The 16353-nt window shown below is 41.6% G+C and overlaps 1 protein-coding gene across 1 annotated transcript in view; it reads left to right on the forward strand.

Moving 5' to 3' along the window:
* UQCC1 (ubiquinol-cytochrome c reductase complex assembly factor 1) overlaps positions 1-16353 on the forward strand; it is an 89081-nt gene that overhangs the window by 37481 nt on the left and 35247 nt on the right. Inside the window, exon 7 of the mRNA XM_028499895.1 lies at positions 10858-10966. Within this exon, the coding sequence (XP_028355696.1) occupies positions 10858-10966 (109 nt within the window). The remainder of the gene's footprint in view (positions 1-10857; positions 10967-16353) is intronic.

Raw genomic sequence — 16353 nt, forward strand, 5'->3', positions numbered from 1 at the left:
TCTTTATTGCCCAATAGCCAGAGGTATCAGAGTGTTAGAGGGAGTGGATGGCAAAATAAAAAATATAATCCTTGTGACCACATCCCAAGGTCAATACCTGACTACTAGCAGCTGAGAGAACCTTGAAACTACTTGTAGTTCTTTCCAGTTAGCCACCATTTCCAAATGTGCCTGCTGAGCCTTCCTTGCTGAGGTTGGTTTAATTTCTCAGAGAAGTGGGGAGTACCACCACCAGTTAAGTAGGGGGAGGGAGGCCTTTCTATGCTTGGTGTCCCCTCCATCCTTCCTCCTTGGTTCTCATGATCTGCGGGCTTCGGTGGGATGAATCAGCAAACTCTTATTGTGTTAAGGACTGGGGGGCACTGGAGAGTAGGATATGACCTGGTGTGCACCTTCAAGGAACTTAGTCGAGTGGAAATCAGGCACAGTACAATTGCCTGTAATGGATGACAATGAAAGAAGTGCTGTGCCCAAGGCATAAGCAGACACTATGGAAGGACAAGGAGGTGTGACTAAATCCAAATTTGGTGGATGAGGAAGTATGGATAAAGAGTTGCTCTGTGGTAGAGGTGACATTTGAGATGTACCATGAAGGGTGAGTAGAATTTCTGTCAGAGAAAAGGAGGGCCTTTGAGTTGAGGGAATTATTAGGAGCAAAACATAGAACATGTACAAGAACATGGAGTATTTGAGGGCAGCCAAGTTGTCTGAAGCACTCAGGGCCGGTTTGTGGCGGAATGTAGTGGAAAGGGTCACCAGAAAGTTACTTTAGTGTCCAACTGTGCTATGATCCTCCAAGAAGAATTGGGGAAACTCTCTTCTAGGGGATAGGATTCTTAGAGGGAATAAGGGATCCACCCCAAGTCTGCAGAAAAGCTATGCTCTTCTAAGTCCTGTTTTCTTTTTTTTTTTTTTTTTTTTTTTGCGGTACGCGGGCCTCTCACTGTGTGGCCTCTCCCGTTGCGGAGCACAGGCTCCGGACGCGCAGGCCCAGCGGCCACGGCTCACGGGCCCAGCCGCTCCGCGGCATGTGGGATCTTCCCGGACCAGGGCTCGAACCCGTGTCCCCTGCATCAGCAGGCGGACTCTCAACCACTGCGCCACCAGGGAAGCCCTAAGTCCTGTTTTCTTAGCCCGAAGCTCCAGGAGGGTAACTGAGGGATCACCAAATACAGTATTACAGGGCTCAGTGGACTTGCTAGGGATGTGCAGGGTTGAAATACCTCCTGTGGGTGGTAGTGTGAGGAAGAGGTGGGGAGGCTTAGAAAGCAGTCATAAAAATAGAATCCCCCTGCCCCGCCCCGTGAAAAAAAAAAAAAAACCCACAAAACTAGAATACCCTGGCAGTGGACTTTACAGAAAGCTTGCTTAGGTTCCCAAGGGTGATGACTCCCTGTTGGCTCTCAGAATAGAGAGAGGATTTCTCATATCCTGTTAGTTCCCTGGAAGAGGTGTTGATGTTTCCCTTATCCTGTCCGCTTTCTCTGGTTCCCAGGTTTTTATGTGTATTGGGATTTAGGACTGGGACCCCTCCAGTTCCTAGAAGGCCCTTATGTGTTGTGTATTCTTATGAGCTTGCAGCTTCGGTGACTTTGTGTCCTTTGTCTTTGCTGAACAAGATTAGTTTCCAGCATTCCCATGTGGACTTGATAAAAGCCAGCCCTCTTCCTTTGTTCCCTATCTGGGACAGTGGCACTGTGATCCGTTCAGGTACCCACACCAGAAACCTGGGAAGCCTCCTTGACTTTTCCCTCACTCCCTTCATCTGGTCAGGCACCAGTTTCACCATCTGAAACTTTTTTGAACATGACCCATAGTAACAAATGCATTTTACCTTGCAATCCAGAACACACACATGTATCTGACACAAAAGTTTTATAAAACTTATCCTTACAATGTCAGATAATCTCTGATATTTTCTACTTCATTTGAATTCATTTAAAACAGAAATTCAAGATGTCACCCACTAAATTTATTTCACTGGGTTACAAGTAACAGTACCTGAAAACTGGTGTTTGGCCTCCATTTCCCTCTTCCTGTGCCATTGGTCTTCTCAATACAATTGGATTAGTATACACACACACACACACTCTCTCCTTAATATTCTCCATTGTTCTCAGGATAAAGTATGTTTCCTAGCATGGCATTAATATCCCACCAAATATGCCACCTTTACCACTCTCGTCTGGTGCTGTTCTAGGTACCCCTACCACCATCACTCCCTCCCCTGCAAGAAAAAATTAAACTATGTAATAGAAATTTCAGGTCTTCTGCACAAAGCTTTCTTCTGCCTAGAAAGTCCTTCTCCTTCCTCTCCACCTGACAAACTCCTATTTTTTGTTCCATATCCAACTCAGATATCTCTGCTTTGAAGCCTTCCCTTCCCTCTGAAGGCAGAGTTAGTTCCTCTTCTGAGTTCCTTGAATATTTTGGATACCTCTCTTATAGCACTCATCACATAACATTTTTATATTTTATCGTATATGTATCAATCTTCCTTGTGGATGGTGAATTTATTGAGGCCAAGAATTATATTTATTTTCCTTTTGGAGAGATATGAAAATGTGGTATTTCTTCGGCTCGATAAATGTTGATTAAATAATCTATGGCCTCAGATCTGACTTGGCTCCTATGGCAATTGGAAGGGTTGGGGCCACTGCCTGTTAGTGGCAAAAGCTCTGCGCCTACTTAAGTTTCCCTGGGGGGTGAGATGTATGTAGGTAGAATTTATGTTGGTGTTCTAAGTATTAATAGATTTTCAGAGACCCCCATTTTAAAATTTGTCATGGAACACTAGTACGTTATAGATGCAGAAATTAATTTTAGAAAATGGAATGGAACAAATAAAATTAGAATATGCCCGGGCTTCCCTGGTGGCACAGTGGTTGAGAATCTGCCTGCCAATGCAGGGGACACGGGTTTGAGCCCTGGTCTGGGAAGATCCCACATGCCGTGGAGCAACTGGGCCCGTGAGCCACAATTACTGAGCCTGCGCGTCTGGAGCCTGTGCTCTGCAACAAGAGAGGCCACGATAGTGAGAGGACTGCGCACCGCGATGAAGAGTGGCCCCCACTTGCCACAACTAGAGAAAGTCCTCGCGCAGAAACGAAGACCCAGCACAGCCATGAATAAAATAAATAAAATGAATTAGAGTGCGTTTCGTTTAAAAAAAAAAATTAGAATATGCCTATGATGGAGGTAGAGTAGAGAGGAAAATGCAGTTTGTATTTTTCAAAATTATTTTAAAGTCAGGTATATCATAAATATAATAACTACTAGGTCCTTTACTATATTAAAAATTATTTACTTATATTATCTCACACGTTCTTATAACTGCTTTATTCCTGTTTACATGAGAGATCAAAGACTGAGAGCACTCAGAGAGCTTGGCCACAGAACTAGTTAGTACATGGTAGAGAGGAAATTCAAGTATGGGTCTGGCTGACTTTGAGTTGCTTTAAGTTGCTTTCCTCATTGGTAACTAAAACTACTGAAGTATCTAATTAAATAATTATTTATTAATACGAGTAATATTTAATATTAGTAATACTATTTATTACTTAGTTAAGTACCTGCTTATTCTTAAACATAAATCCATAAAATTACAGCATTTGTTTTCTAATTGAACCTACGGTATGCAGCAGATTTGTTCCCTGCCCTCATAGGGCTGAGGTTGTGGGAGAGAAACCTGAAAGAAATCATTAATAAAATACAACTGGGATGGGTGCTGTGAGAGTAAGTGACAGGGCTCTGTGGGGGAAGAGGGTTACATAACTTAGGTGAGGGGGTGTGGCTCACTCAGGGCGGGCTTCACTGAAGAGATGACATTTAAACTGACCCCTGAATAATGAGTAGAAGTTAGCAAGTCAAAGAGTGGATGAAAAAGCATTGCAGGCAGTGGGACCTCATGGTTTTCCATCTTTTTACCAGCAGAGCCCTTTTTACAGATGAGCTTTTATGCTCAGCCACAGTGTATGAATAGATAAAAGGATTGCTAGTTGGGTTGAAGAAGTGGGAATGACCTGCTCACTTCAGGTCTTCCCAACACGCCCACTGGTAAGGGACCCTTACGTAGTTCCCTGGAAACTCAGAGCACAGTTTAAAAACCGCAGATCTAGTCCAGCTCCCTCATTTTACAAATGGGGAGATGATCTTGGCAATTTTAAAGGATTTTTCACAGGCCCCTTTATCAGTAATGGAGGATCCGAGACTCAAATCCAAAATTGACTCTGCGAACTGCTCCTTCTGCAACACTTTGCTTCCTGCGTGTGTGTCCCCTTTCGGTGGTTGTGGGATGGGAGTCCGTGGCCCTGAATTTGAACTGCATACCACCGACCAGCAACTGTATGAAACTGTGTTTCTTAGCACTCACTGTCTGTGTCCTGGGAGAGGCAACAAGTAAACCTGAAAATAGTACAGGGTGCCAAGGGCCGTGTTTGATAAGCAGACATACAGATCTAATGGAGCACAGGGAAGGGAGGCAGCCTGGGGATAGTCAAAGAAAGCAGTTGCATTGGCCCTCTGGGGTCTAGAACTAGAGGACATGGGGTCTTGAGGAGTTACTAGGAGAGGAAGAATTAATTGTCAACTACTTTTTAAGATGTCCCAAGTGAGAAAGAAAGATGAGAGGATGATCACTAGAGGGAGAAACAGGATGGAGGGGGGAAGCATTTTGTTATTTGTTTTAAGATGGGGAAACACTGGAACATTTTTATAAGCCTAAGGGAAGAAGCCTCTGGGAACGAAGAGAAAGAAGTAAAGTGTGGAGGTGGAAGGGGTTGGAAAACAGACTGGGTCCAGTCTCAGTCCAGCCAGAGAACTGCCCTGGCAGACACTCCTGGCCTTTTCAAGAGGGCTCTTTAACACCACCACAGCAGTTCTGATGTAGCTGTAGGGCTTTCGAGCTCATGCTGGATTCCAGCAGCTCCAGACCTGCTGTATATGGTGAGCCCGGGCCATGTGCACATCCTCTCTCTGCCTCCCCCAGCCAGAGTCGCTCTGTTTAAACACACATGCACGCACGTGCGCGCGCGCGCGCGTAGCTTTTTTCCCAAACCAAAGCCCTACACAGCATCATTTTACCAACATTGCACAACCTAGGAGCACTGGTACCTGCTCCCTAGGAGCTTGTTCGTTATATTGGATCTGACAGGCAGGCCACAGGCCAGGTGTAGCTCTTGGAGGAGGCTCTCTGTCAGGTGAGATGGCTTAAGGAAGTGCCTTGCCCCACTTGTCTGCTTGCCCACAGACTGTCCTGTGGCCCCCATGCTCCCCACATAAAGGGTAGGCTTGGTGGGGAGGGAGTTTAGGAAACCAGGTGGAGATAGCCATGCACACAGCCCCAGGAAAGGGTCAGCGTGCCAGCTCACAAATAAATAAACTCATTCATTAGCACACTGCTGAGACTTGAGTGTGGCCATGTCAGCTCTGCTTTCTTGGCCCCAGCCGGTGGCGGAGTAAGGGAAACAAGCTACGTGAAAGTCCCTTTGGGATTCCTTCATAGCAGCCAGAGTGACAAACCTGCCCAAGTGCCCACTAGTCTTCATTGAATACAAAATCAGATCCTCTCTGAGCGGCTTATAAACTACCATGAGGGAGAAACAAGGCCAAAACACAACTGGCATTGTCAGAAGGCCCAAGAAGAGCAAGTGAGACAGGATGCTGAGAGCTGCCAGGACATGGCAGGAGGTCAGAGTCAGGAATAACAAGAATTCTTCCCTCCCAGATTTAGGCAGAGAGGAGGAAAGCGTGGCTAGGAAACTCTCCTTCCTTTGAACTCTGTAGGCAGTGTTGTTGTCTTCCTCCAAGTCTGACCTATCAGGAAGAGGCCCTTGGAGCTGTGCTGTCACAGGATGGGGGAGCAGTCAATACTGACACTGCCCTGGGAGGTGCTGTGGCTTGAGGGAGAGAGGGAGAGCCCAGGCTTCACTCCAGCTCCCCTCTCCTTCACTGAGCAACCTTTAGGTACTTAACCTCCTCAGAGTGTCAGTTTTCTTTCCTGTGAAATGGGGACAGTTATACTTAGATGGTGATGTACATTGAAAGAGATGGTGAATGAAAATGCATCTTACAGTGACAAGTCTCATATTAGAGGACTTAATAATGGTAATAATCATTATTACTATTTGCCATAAGGCAAATTTTAAATCTTAGCCCTTTATATTTTGAGACTCCTAGTGAATGAGTCTTTCTTCCCTTTCCCCCTGTCTTTTAGATGTTAGAGAACCATCAGACTAGGGTTTGAACACTCCTTTTTTTCTTTACTTTGGTAACTGGGTTATTTGCTTTCCTTATATGTAAAAGAGATCAGTATTATTTATGAGGCACTGGAATCACTGAGAGACAAGGATAGTACTGTGAAGCTCAAAACCTCAATAATAAATTGTGGGTTAAGAACATCATCAAACTCGGGAGGGGCGACTGGAATTGCTCCTAAACAGAGAGTAGTTTATGCATAGATTAAGTCTATACTCGGAGTAGGTACTAAGTAGATACTTGTTAAATGAATGATTAAATTAATTATTTAATACAAGAATTTTAAAATTACTAGATTGTCTCTTTCTAAAAAGACTAAAAAATAGACTTTATTTTTTAGAGCAGTTTTAGGTTTGAGTGGAATATTGTCTCTTTTTAAAGTTTCTTTTGCATTCTTAAGGGCAATTTTTATTATGTTTTAGCATTGAAGTCTCCCCTCTCCCCCTTCCTCTTCCCCCCCAGAACAGCTCTGAAATTATGAAGTTTAATCAGTAGCAAAATGTAATTTGACCTCTCAACATTTAATTTAAGCATTTATTATGAAGAATGCATCCATGATGTAAATTGAAGTAAAGCTGTCCTGATCTTTTATTTAAACCTAGTATTCTCAGTTGTGGAATAGTTTATTTAATGACTCAAACATTATTGTATGGTCAGAGCCTGTGACACATGTTGGCTTTGTTTTGTAGTGGGTACCAGGACCATCAAATCTTTTTTGTTTACCATTTTGAAATGGTTTTACTCATTTTTTTTTCACCTTCCAACATACTTTAACCGTTTCTGGATCATTCAGGAGGTCCTGATAACTCTTTTTCTTAAAAAAAAAAAAAAAAAAAAAATTATTTATTTATTTATTTGGCTGTGCCGGGTCTTAGTTGCTGCATGCCAGATCTAGTTCCCTGACCAGGGATCGAACCCGGGCCCCATGCATTCGGAGAGTGGAGTCTTAACCACTGGACCACCAGGGAAGTCCCGGTTCTGATAACTCTCAACTGTATTTTGCCAGGCTGCCTTCTTTGAGTTGTACTCGTAGCTATAGCCTCCATGTTGAACTGCTGATGTGTTTGTTTTAAATACATTTTTAGGTTCTTTCCTTTTAGTCTGCCAGCAGTTACTTTTTGCTGTTGTAGGTGTGTTTGCCTCAGGTTAGCCAGTCTTTTCCCTTCTGATATTTTATTTCTAATATGATGCTAGTTTTGAAACTTAAATTATTGCCCTTGTGAGGATTAAATGAAAAACAAAGTAAATGGATTCTGGAAGGTTCGTTCTAGTCATTAAAGAGGCAGAAAAACAGTCTAATTCTGGGATCAGATTATCAGGGTTCAGATCTCAGCTTTGACACTTAACAAGTTTTGTAACTCTGGGCATGTTACTTCTGTAAGACTCAGTTTCCTCAACTGTAAAGTGGGGACAGTAAGAATACCAGCCTCCTATAGTTGTTGTAAGGATTAAATGAAATAATGTATCTGAATCACTTAGCACAGTACCTGCCACATAGTTGTGTTAGCTGTTAATTACAGCACTTGTCCATTTTTGCTATTAAAGGGTTTTTTTTTTTCTTTTTGCTTTCTTCCTATTTCTTAGTCTTATTAGAATAGGAAAAAATTGCCAGATAAGCTGAATTCAGCCTGGATCAGATGTTACTCTAACAACTGCTAAATAAATTACTACGACTCTATTATCCTAAAAAGGGTTTCACTGGGGTGACTGTAGTATCTGTGGATGAGACACAGAGTTGAAGTTGAGATTTCTTCACCACCATCCTTCTGTAACAGATTGTTTTTTCAACATAAGAAAAGTGTGTGTAGAATGCTACCATTGTGGAAAATGGGGAGAAAAGGGAAGCTACTATTTATGTAAAAAGAGTACATATACACTAAGTTGGTATATATATAGATTACATGTGGAAGGTTTCCTAAGAAGCTGCTAACTGGTTGCCTTAGGGAGAGGAACCTGGTGATTGGGAGATGTGGGTAGGAAGGGGACTTAACTTTTTTTTAACATGTGCATGTATTATCTATTCAAAACATTTACTAAACAAAGAAAGGAGTAGACTGAACTTGTAGGCTTCAAGGTTAGGTACCCTAAGAATTGACCTTCAGCTTGATCTGGACATTCCAGGCAGCTGACTGTCTAAGATGTGGGCCCCAGCCTTCAGCTATGCTTTTTCCTTGAAGAGGACAAACACAAAAGTTCTTCACAACAAGACGACTTTTCTGTCTTTAACTACCTAGAAAATTTGATTCACAAATTCAGGACAAAAATAAGTTGAGCCTTTAGTTAGCTGAGTTTGGTGATGGTGGATGAACGGACAGCCCTGTGGATCAGAATCTTATTTTCCCAGTAGAACTCATGCTTATCTTCAGTACACTTCCTGTTGATGAGAAGACTGATTGTTTTGATTTTATAACTTTAACTATGTGAGATGAAATTTACTGTAGAACTTTATATTTGATAGTGTTTTCAAATTGTCATCAATTGTCTACTGAACTAATTAGGTACGGTGTTTTAGGAATAATTAGAATTTGCCCTTCTTTCATTTATCAGGCTTGAATCTATATTTTTTAAACTCTTAGTATCAGCAAAATTAGGTGCAGGTTGCAGCAAACTTTGCTGTTGCATTTCTCTTAAAAGGTAGATGCACACTTAATTTAAATTTCTGGATCAGACAATTGTGAATACCATAGTTCTACTCAAGTAAATATTCACCAAATTTGTCATTTTTCAGCCTTGGAAAGAAAGGGTTTCCAGCTGGGAAGAAAGAAAGAGTTAACTTCTGAGAGACTTATCTGTTCTTAAAGCCAAGGTCTTATTACACCCCTAATCTTATTACACCCCTTCTTCCTGAAAAACATTCAGTGGCTCTCCTTTGTCTACTGAGTGAAGTCCAGACTTTTTAGCATGACATTTAAAAGCCCTTCATGACCTTTCTGGCATATTTTTTGTTTCCTATACTTCCCTTCCACAAAATCTAGGTATTGTCCCTGTCCATGTGCTGAGCTTTCTATGGCCTTGTCTTTGCTCATAATGTTCCACCTGCTGGAAATTCTCTTTATCTTTTATTTGTCCAACTGCAGCTCACCTTTCCAAGCCCCAGGGACAGTGTTTCATTTTCCATGAAGCTTTCCCTGATCCCACTCAGCCAAGAGTAATCCTCTCAAACTCCATTGCACTTTGCGTTCCTCTCGGGACACTTACTGCATTCTCTCTTAGGGCCCTTGTCTCCCCAAAGGAGACTAACTGCTCCTTGGAAGCTGGGCTCTTGTTAAACATCACTCTAATCTCCACACAGTAGGAACTCAATTTATGTCCATTGAGTGAATTAAGTGTCAGTCAGCATCTTGAAAGTATCTTCAATTTGCTTTACCTTTTCAACCCAGATAACCATTTGACTGTAAGGGCTATAAAACAAACTGCTCTGAAACAAAAAACACTTCACTCCATGTTGATATAGTTAGTAACTTTATGGTCTGAGAAAATCTGTGCCTTTTAAACCTCAGAGGGCAGGTGTATTAACAAACTACAGAATTTTCATATAAATGAAGAATTCCATTACCTCACTATTGCTGTTGATGAATTGGCCTCTGACGACACTTAAGCATCAAAACACACAGTGTCTTTTCAGGTGGAGAGGCTAACTTTGGTTAACTTTAAGAAAAATGTTATGAAAAAGGACTGTTGAACTTTCCCCAGTTTGTTTCTGCCTTGGAATATGCTCTGTATCATATAAAGTGGCCAAGTCTTTTTCCATGACCTGTTTTTATTGTCACAAAGTGTTATTTCTTAGGCACTAACTGGGTTCAGAGGTTACAAATTTAGAATCACAGCATCAGCAAATCCCGAGGTTGGAAGGGACTTTAGAGATCGTGTAGTCAGCCTTCTGGACGGGTACTATCCAACAGAAATATAATGCAAGTTACACATTTAAAAGTTGCTAGTAGCTCCATTTAAAAAAGTGAAAAGAAAAAAATGAAACTAATTTTAATAATAGGTTTTCTTTAACTCAATATACCTGATAATATTTCAACATGTAAGCAGTGTAAAAAATTTGAGGTATTTATATTCTTTTTTCCTGAACTAGATCTTTGACATCTTAAACTTATACCACACCTCAGTTTGAACTAGCCATATTTAAGGTGTTCAATAGCCACATGTAGCTAGTGGCGTCCATATGGGACAGCTCAGTACTATACCCACCTTTATAGACTGCTCTGTTGTGTTGGGCAAATCATTTTCCTTCTTTAGAACTCCTGTTTTCATCAGTAAGATGAAGGATTCAGACTTAATCTTTAAACAACTAAAAGTGGTCCCTTTCATGTATGAGGGAGCCGTCTGAGGTGCTCTAAATAATCTATGTCTTGATGTGAGTGGTACTTACATGGGTGTATATTATATGTAAAAATTCATCAAGCTGTACACTTAAGATTTGTGTACTTTTCAGTATCTATGTTATAGCTCAATAAAAGATTTTTTAAAATCACTTCTAGTTTTTTGATTCTGTGCCCTTTGATAAAATCACTCAGATGAGCTGACCTTCAGTGGAAATGAGTGATGTGAAAAATGCAAACAGCCAGTGACTCTTTATGTCTTCTTCCCACCCAGGATGTGTCTAGTCCGAATGAAGCAGGAAGGCCGGAGTGGGAAATACATGTGTCGTATCATAGTTCATTTTATGTGGGAGGATGTTGAGCAGCGTGGCAGAATCATGGGGGTAAGTGAGTGCTATCAGATTCTGGTCCTGGAAAACTCCAATGAGGGATTGCCTGACTTGAGTTGAAGTTTTATCTGTTCTAGAATGGCCTGATGTCAAGTGATAATTCACCTAGAGTCACTTCTGCCTCTATGAAGACTGGCATGCTACAGACACTTTATTTATGTATTTGCACACATTATCATGGTTTGTCAGTGTGAGTACATCGTATGTACGGAGATGGGATTATTAAGTCCAAATCATGGTGATAGGAGGGATGGATTTGATGAACAGATAAAATCAAATAATAATAATCCAGTTTTAGGACACTTTGCCTTTGATACCAGTTCAGTGTGTCAGTTCACAATTAGTTTGGATGGAAAGACGCTGGCATGGGGCCTGCACTGTCCTCAAGAACTTAAAAACAAGCTTCTTGATCACTGACAACCTAGAATACTTTGGCAAGTTATCTACTGAAAAGGTACATTAGTATATTTAATAACCTGAGAAAGGAGAATATGTAGTATGTATATAACAGAATATGATGACAATAGAAAACCAAAACCAAAGCATTAGGATACAATTGGTTATATAAATAGTAATCTCTTCCTTTGTGTATATTGTGTATTTTGTGTATCTAGACCGTGTTTTAGTAGATTGTAGTTCCTTGTTTTTTCCCATATCATTGCCTCCTAGCTTGGGAGCATCTAAAGCCAAACCATCAGACAGGGTCACAAAATGGGTTAATTTGGTTTCTTTCATTACAGCGCAAAGTTCTGTGGTTTTGCATGTATATATTTTATCATATATGATATCATCCTCTATGCACTTAAATGCAACTTTTTTTTTTGCTCAACAATATATCTTGGAGATCTTTCCATGCTGCATGGGAATTAAGTGGGAGATCTCCCATGTCTTACTTTTATCTACTATAATCATTTTCACACACTTCCTGTGTTATTGTCTGATGGTATCATGTGCTCACTCTGTGTGTGAAATTATAGTCTTTGAGACTAAATCATGGAAATGATGGTTGCCTACTGAGAATCTGGATTGAGGGTATTTTCAGATTCTCATGACTTTGGAGGAAATGTGTGTATAGAAAGCACAGTAGACATGGGTTCATCTTTAGATAGCTTCACTGACATTTACATGCCTTTCTCTGGGACAGGAGACCATTAGCATTTCTGTTCATTCTAAGAAGATGATAGCATATTTCAAAGTTTTAGCTGCTGTCATCATCATCTTCGTCATCATAATCATTATAATCATCTGTTTTGGAGTCAGTATTCACCTGTCTTTGTAATTACACTCTTTGCTCCCTTCTTCATTTTTCTCACTGTCATACCTTACTGCTGTTTAGCTGCCCAGAGTGGGATCAGCAGTCTTTAAGCTATTCATCCAGCTGAGTGTTCCACATGCTCTCAAGTACTTACTACCCAACTCTGTGGCAGCTCACAGTGGATATACGGTAGTGCTGGCAGTCTCAAATCATCCCATTTAATGATGACCAGTGATACCCCCTGGCCAGCCAAAGCCTCGGCTGTCTGCCATGCAGTTACACAGTAGCTCTTCTATGAGTTAGTCTGTTTTCTTATCACTGTTGATTAAACTCTGCTGGAAGTGGGACCACTAGAGCCATGTGGACCACAGCTGTCCCCAACCTGAATAGCTTAATGAGTCATAGGTTGCCAATTCCTGGACCACAGGAACCTTTTACTCTACCCCACCTGCACCCCCAAATGAATTTCCTTTGGGACCTACATATATATATCTCCATCACAAGGTTCAGCAATTTGAACCTTCTCCCATGTTACTTTATAATGTCCCTTCTACTTGACTGTATGCTTTATAAAGGCAGGAAACCTGTCTTATCCAGTTTTTTGTTTACACAGTAAACATTGCATAAATAAATACTTGTTGAGTGAATGAATAAATTGAACTTCAGCCTCTGAAATTCTGTTTTAAAGCCAACTTATTTGTCAGATAGATCATACTCGGTTTATTAGTCTCTGGTCCAGGTGTATGTCAATGCAGTCCTGCAGGAATTAGCCTTTTTTTTTTCTCCCATTTTATCCAACCATTTTTTTCTATCTCAATTGTTCTACATATGATGCTGTCCTATAGAGAAGTGTGTTAGACCAGCATTTCTCAAACTTTAATGAGCCTACAGTTCACCTGGGGATCTTGTTAAAATACAAATTCTGATTCAGTAGGTTTTCGGTGAGGCCAGAGAGTCTACATTTCTAAAAAGCTTTGGGTGATGCCAATTCCACTGGTGGGGCTGGGTGGGGGAGGGGCAACCACATGTTGAATAGCAGGGTTTCAGATGATCCATAATGCTCCCCAAGTATAGACTCTTAAATTTGTCTTCATGAACAGAAATGCCAAGCTCAAGTTTAGTTACAAAGACTATAAATAAAAGATGATTTAAAAATAATAGAGGGACTTCCCTGGTGGCGCAGTGGTTAAGAAACTGCCTGCCAATGCAGGGGACACGGGTTCGATCCCTGATCTGGGAAGATCCCACATGCCGCGGAGCAACTAAGCTGGTGCGCCACAACTTCTGAGCCCGCGCGCCTAGAGCCCGTGCTCCGCGAGCAGCAAGAGAAGCCACCACGGTGAGAAGCCCGCGAACCACAACGAAGAGTAGCCTCCGCTCGCCGCAACTAGAGAAACCGCGCACGCAGCAATAAAGACCCAACACGGCCAATAAATAAATAAATAAATAAATAAATTTATAAAAAATAATAGAGATTTGAAAGAGTTGGGGAATTAATATTATTACATTTCTGTTATAACTGATTTGCTCCTCCCTTTCCAAACTCATGCTATAAACAGACACCCTTTATACAGGCAAGAAAATTATATATTAGCTACTTCTAAATTGTGAGTGTGACTGTGTGTGTGTAGAGGGGACCTCAGTCTTTGGCGTTTGTACAACCTAAAGAAATGAGAAGGTTAGGCTGGAGAAGAATGGCATGTGGCTGGAGAAAAGTAGCAGCCAGAGGGAGCCAGTCTGGCCTGGTTCTGACCCTGGCTGGCAAGTCTTTTCTCTTCCCCTTGCTTCAGTTTCTTGGTTAAAAAAAAAAAAACTTGGGGGGTGGGTGGCTACATTATTTCCAAGTTTCTTTTCAGCTTTGAAAACCTATGATGTGAAGGTGGTAATTTGCAAATCTATTTCTGTGTTATTTGGCATCTTTAAGAAAACTCATATAAAAAGTAGAATTTATAAGACTGATCAATGTAGTGGTGATTTTTCTTATGCCAAAGAATTCTTAGAGGCCATTACTTTACTTGAGTGGATTTGTGTGGGGAAGATTGAGAATGCGAATTAATGACACATTAGAAATTTGGATCAAAAAATCCTTTGAAATTAGAGTTCCAGTCTCATTTGGTGAGAAAATTTTCAGTTTCCAAAAATTTGCTTTTTACCAGCTTTTTAGGAGCCCAACTATTGTGAAAAATATGGCAGCCTCATATATCATCAGTGAAGCTGGTATAAAAACTAAGTGTTAAATTTGAGGTTACAAAAATCACATCAATAATTTAGAGTGCTCTGACTTTAAAAAAACATTATTTGGGATTTAAACATATAAATTAGCTGTGGAAATAAAGTTCATTATATCACCTCATCTGGTCTTGTTTTATTTCATTAACTGGTTCTTAAAAACCTTTGTGAGCTGAGTTGCAGCTGAAGAGGTTGGAGACCATTTTTCCTTGGGCCCTTGCCTCACTCCTGAGTGTTGCTAAGAGTAGAGAACTAAGACTTGACACAGCTGTAAAAACAGACAGCGCCTTTGGCCTCAGCACTTTCTCCTGGTGCAGGCAGATTTCAGATGTAAATTTCACTTTCTACCTCTCCTACTAATGAAGTAAGTTTTCTTTTGCTGGGTTTGCAGCCAGGTGTGTCCAGTCTTGTGGCTAACTGGAGCGCTTTACTTAATTTTTCCATTTGTGACATTTCAACCAAACTTAAAAAACAAACATAAAAATTAGCTCAAGGCAGTGGCTCAAAGTGTTAATGGTAACCTTAGGCTGGCTAAACGACTTCCTTTCAGTTCTGCCCTGCCAGGCATCTCCACCTTGTGGCTTACAATAAGCAGGTTTAAGCTTTCCAAACTGTGGAGACAAGGTAGGAGTGGGTGGGGATGGGCTTTAGTTAAGAAATTGCAAGTTTATCTCTGTCAGTGGTCCCTGGCATGACAGTTGGCTTCAGCAGGATGTCAGGTGATTTCTTGCTCGCTGCTTTTCTGAATAAGGATGAACCTCCTGTCAGCTCATGGTCTCCTGCTCTCTCTGTAGCAGAGCTGCTTGATGGAATGGTGCAGAGGGCCTCGAAAGAGGTGGAGGAGCTGTGGGCTAAATTGGACTCCTTTGTAAAATTCTACTTTGCTTTTCAGAACTAGCATTTTGCTTTGTAAAGTCCTCTGATCATACTCCAGACTACCTTTCCAAACTCATTTCCCCAACTCTTCTTGAACCTTAAATATGAGAAACCTCTACACACATGTCTGGTACGTAGGAAGCACTCGGTGAACATCACATTCCATCTTTGCCTCACATACTTTTCACTGCAGCCAAGCTGAATGTCTTGCTCTTCCTGTCTTGTGTCTTTTCTCATGTGGTACGTATACCTAGATTGCCCTAACATGCCAGCCCCAATTCCTTCATGTCCCTCCACTTCAAATTGGAAGCCAATCCAGGTTTCCCCTAGCTGTTAGTACCTTAATAATTTATCTTTACCCTTCTGGCTTTTACTGTTTCTGTTTTGCATCAGTGTCATTCACGTATTGACTGCCTTCTGGGTGAATTCCTGGGGAGTGGGATCGCATGCATCCCTCTTTTTGTGTTTTGTTTTTTTTTTTTTTTTTTTTTTTTGCGGTACGCGGGCCTCTCACTGTTGTGGCCTCTCCCGTTGTGGAGCACAGGGTCCGGACGCGCAGGCTCAGCGGCCATGGCTCACGGGCCTAGCCGCTCCGCGGCATGTGGGATCTTCCCAGACCGGGGCACGAACCCGTGTCCCCTGCATCGGCAGGCGGACTCTCAACCACTGCGCCACCAGGGAAGCCCACATGCGTCCCTCTTTGTATTCTCCAAAGTGCTGATCATTGCTCCTTGGTTGAATGTGTGCCCGGCAAATATCTGATGAAAGGAGATGGTTCTGGAAGCCCACTATAAGTGTTGGAAAAAGTAGAGTGAGGAGGTATCCTTTTTATTCTGAGGTTGTTTGCTCATTAGTCTTAAATATTGGAAGAAAAAGAAATGAGAAATTGTCTCCACTCTCAATTTTTCTTTTTCTTTGTCCATGATTTCTCATCTTCTAGTGGAATTATTTGATTAAAAAGAAACAATTTGGGGGCTTCCCTGGTGGCGCAGTGGTTGCGCGTCCGCCTGCCGATGCAGGG

The sequence above is a fragment of the Physeter macrocephalus genome, chromosome 14 (assembly GCF_002837175.3).
Source record: "Physeter macrocephalus isolate SW-GA chromosome 14, ASM283717v5, whole genome shotgun sequence".
Taxonomy (NCBI): domain Eukaryota; kingdom Metazoa; phylum Chordata; class Mammalia; order Artiodactyla; family Physeteridae; genus Physeter; species Physeter macrocephalus.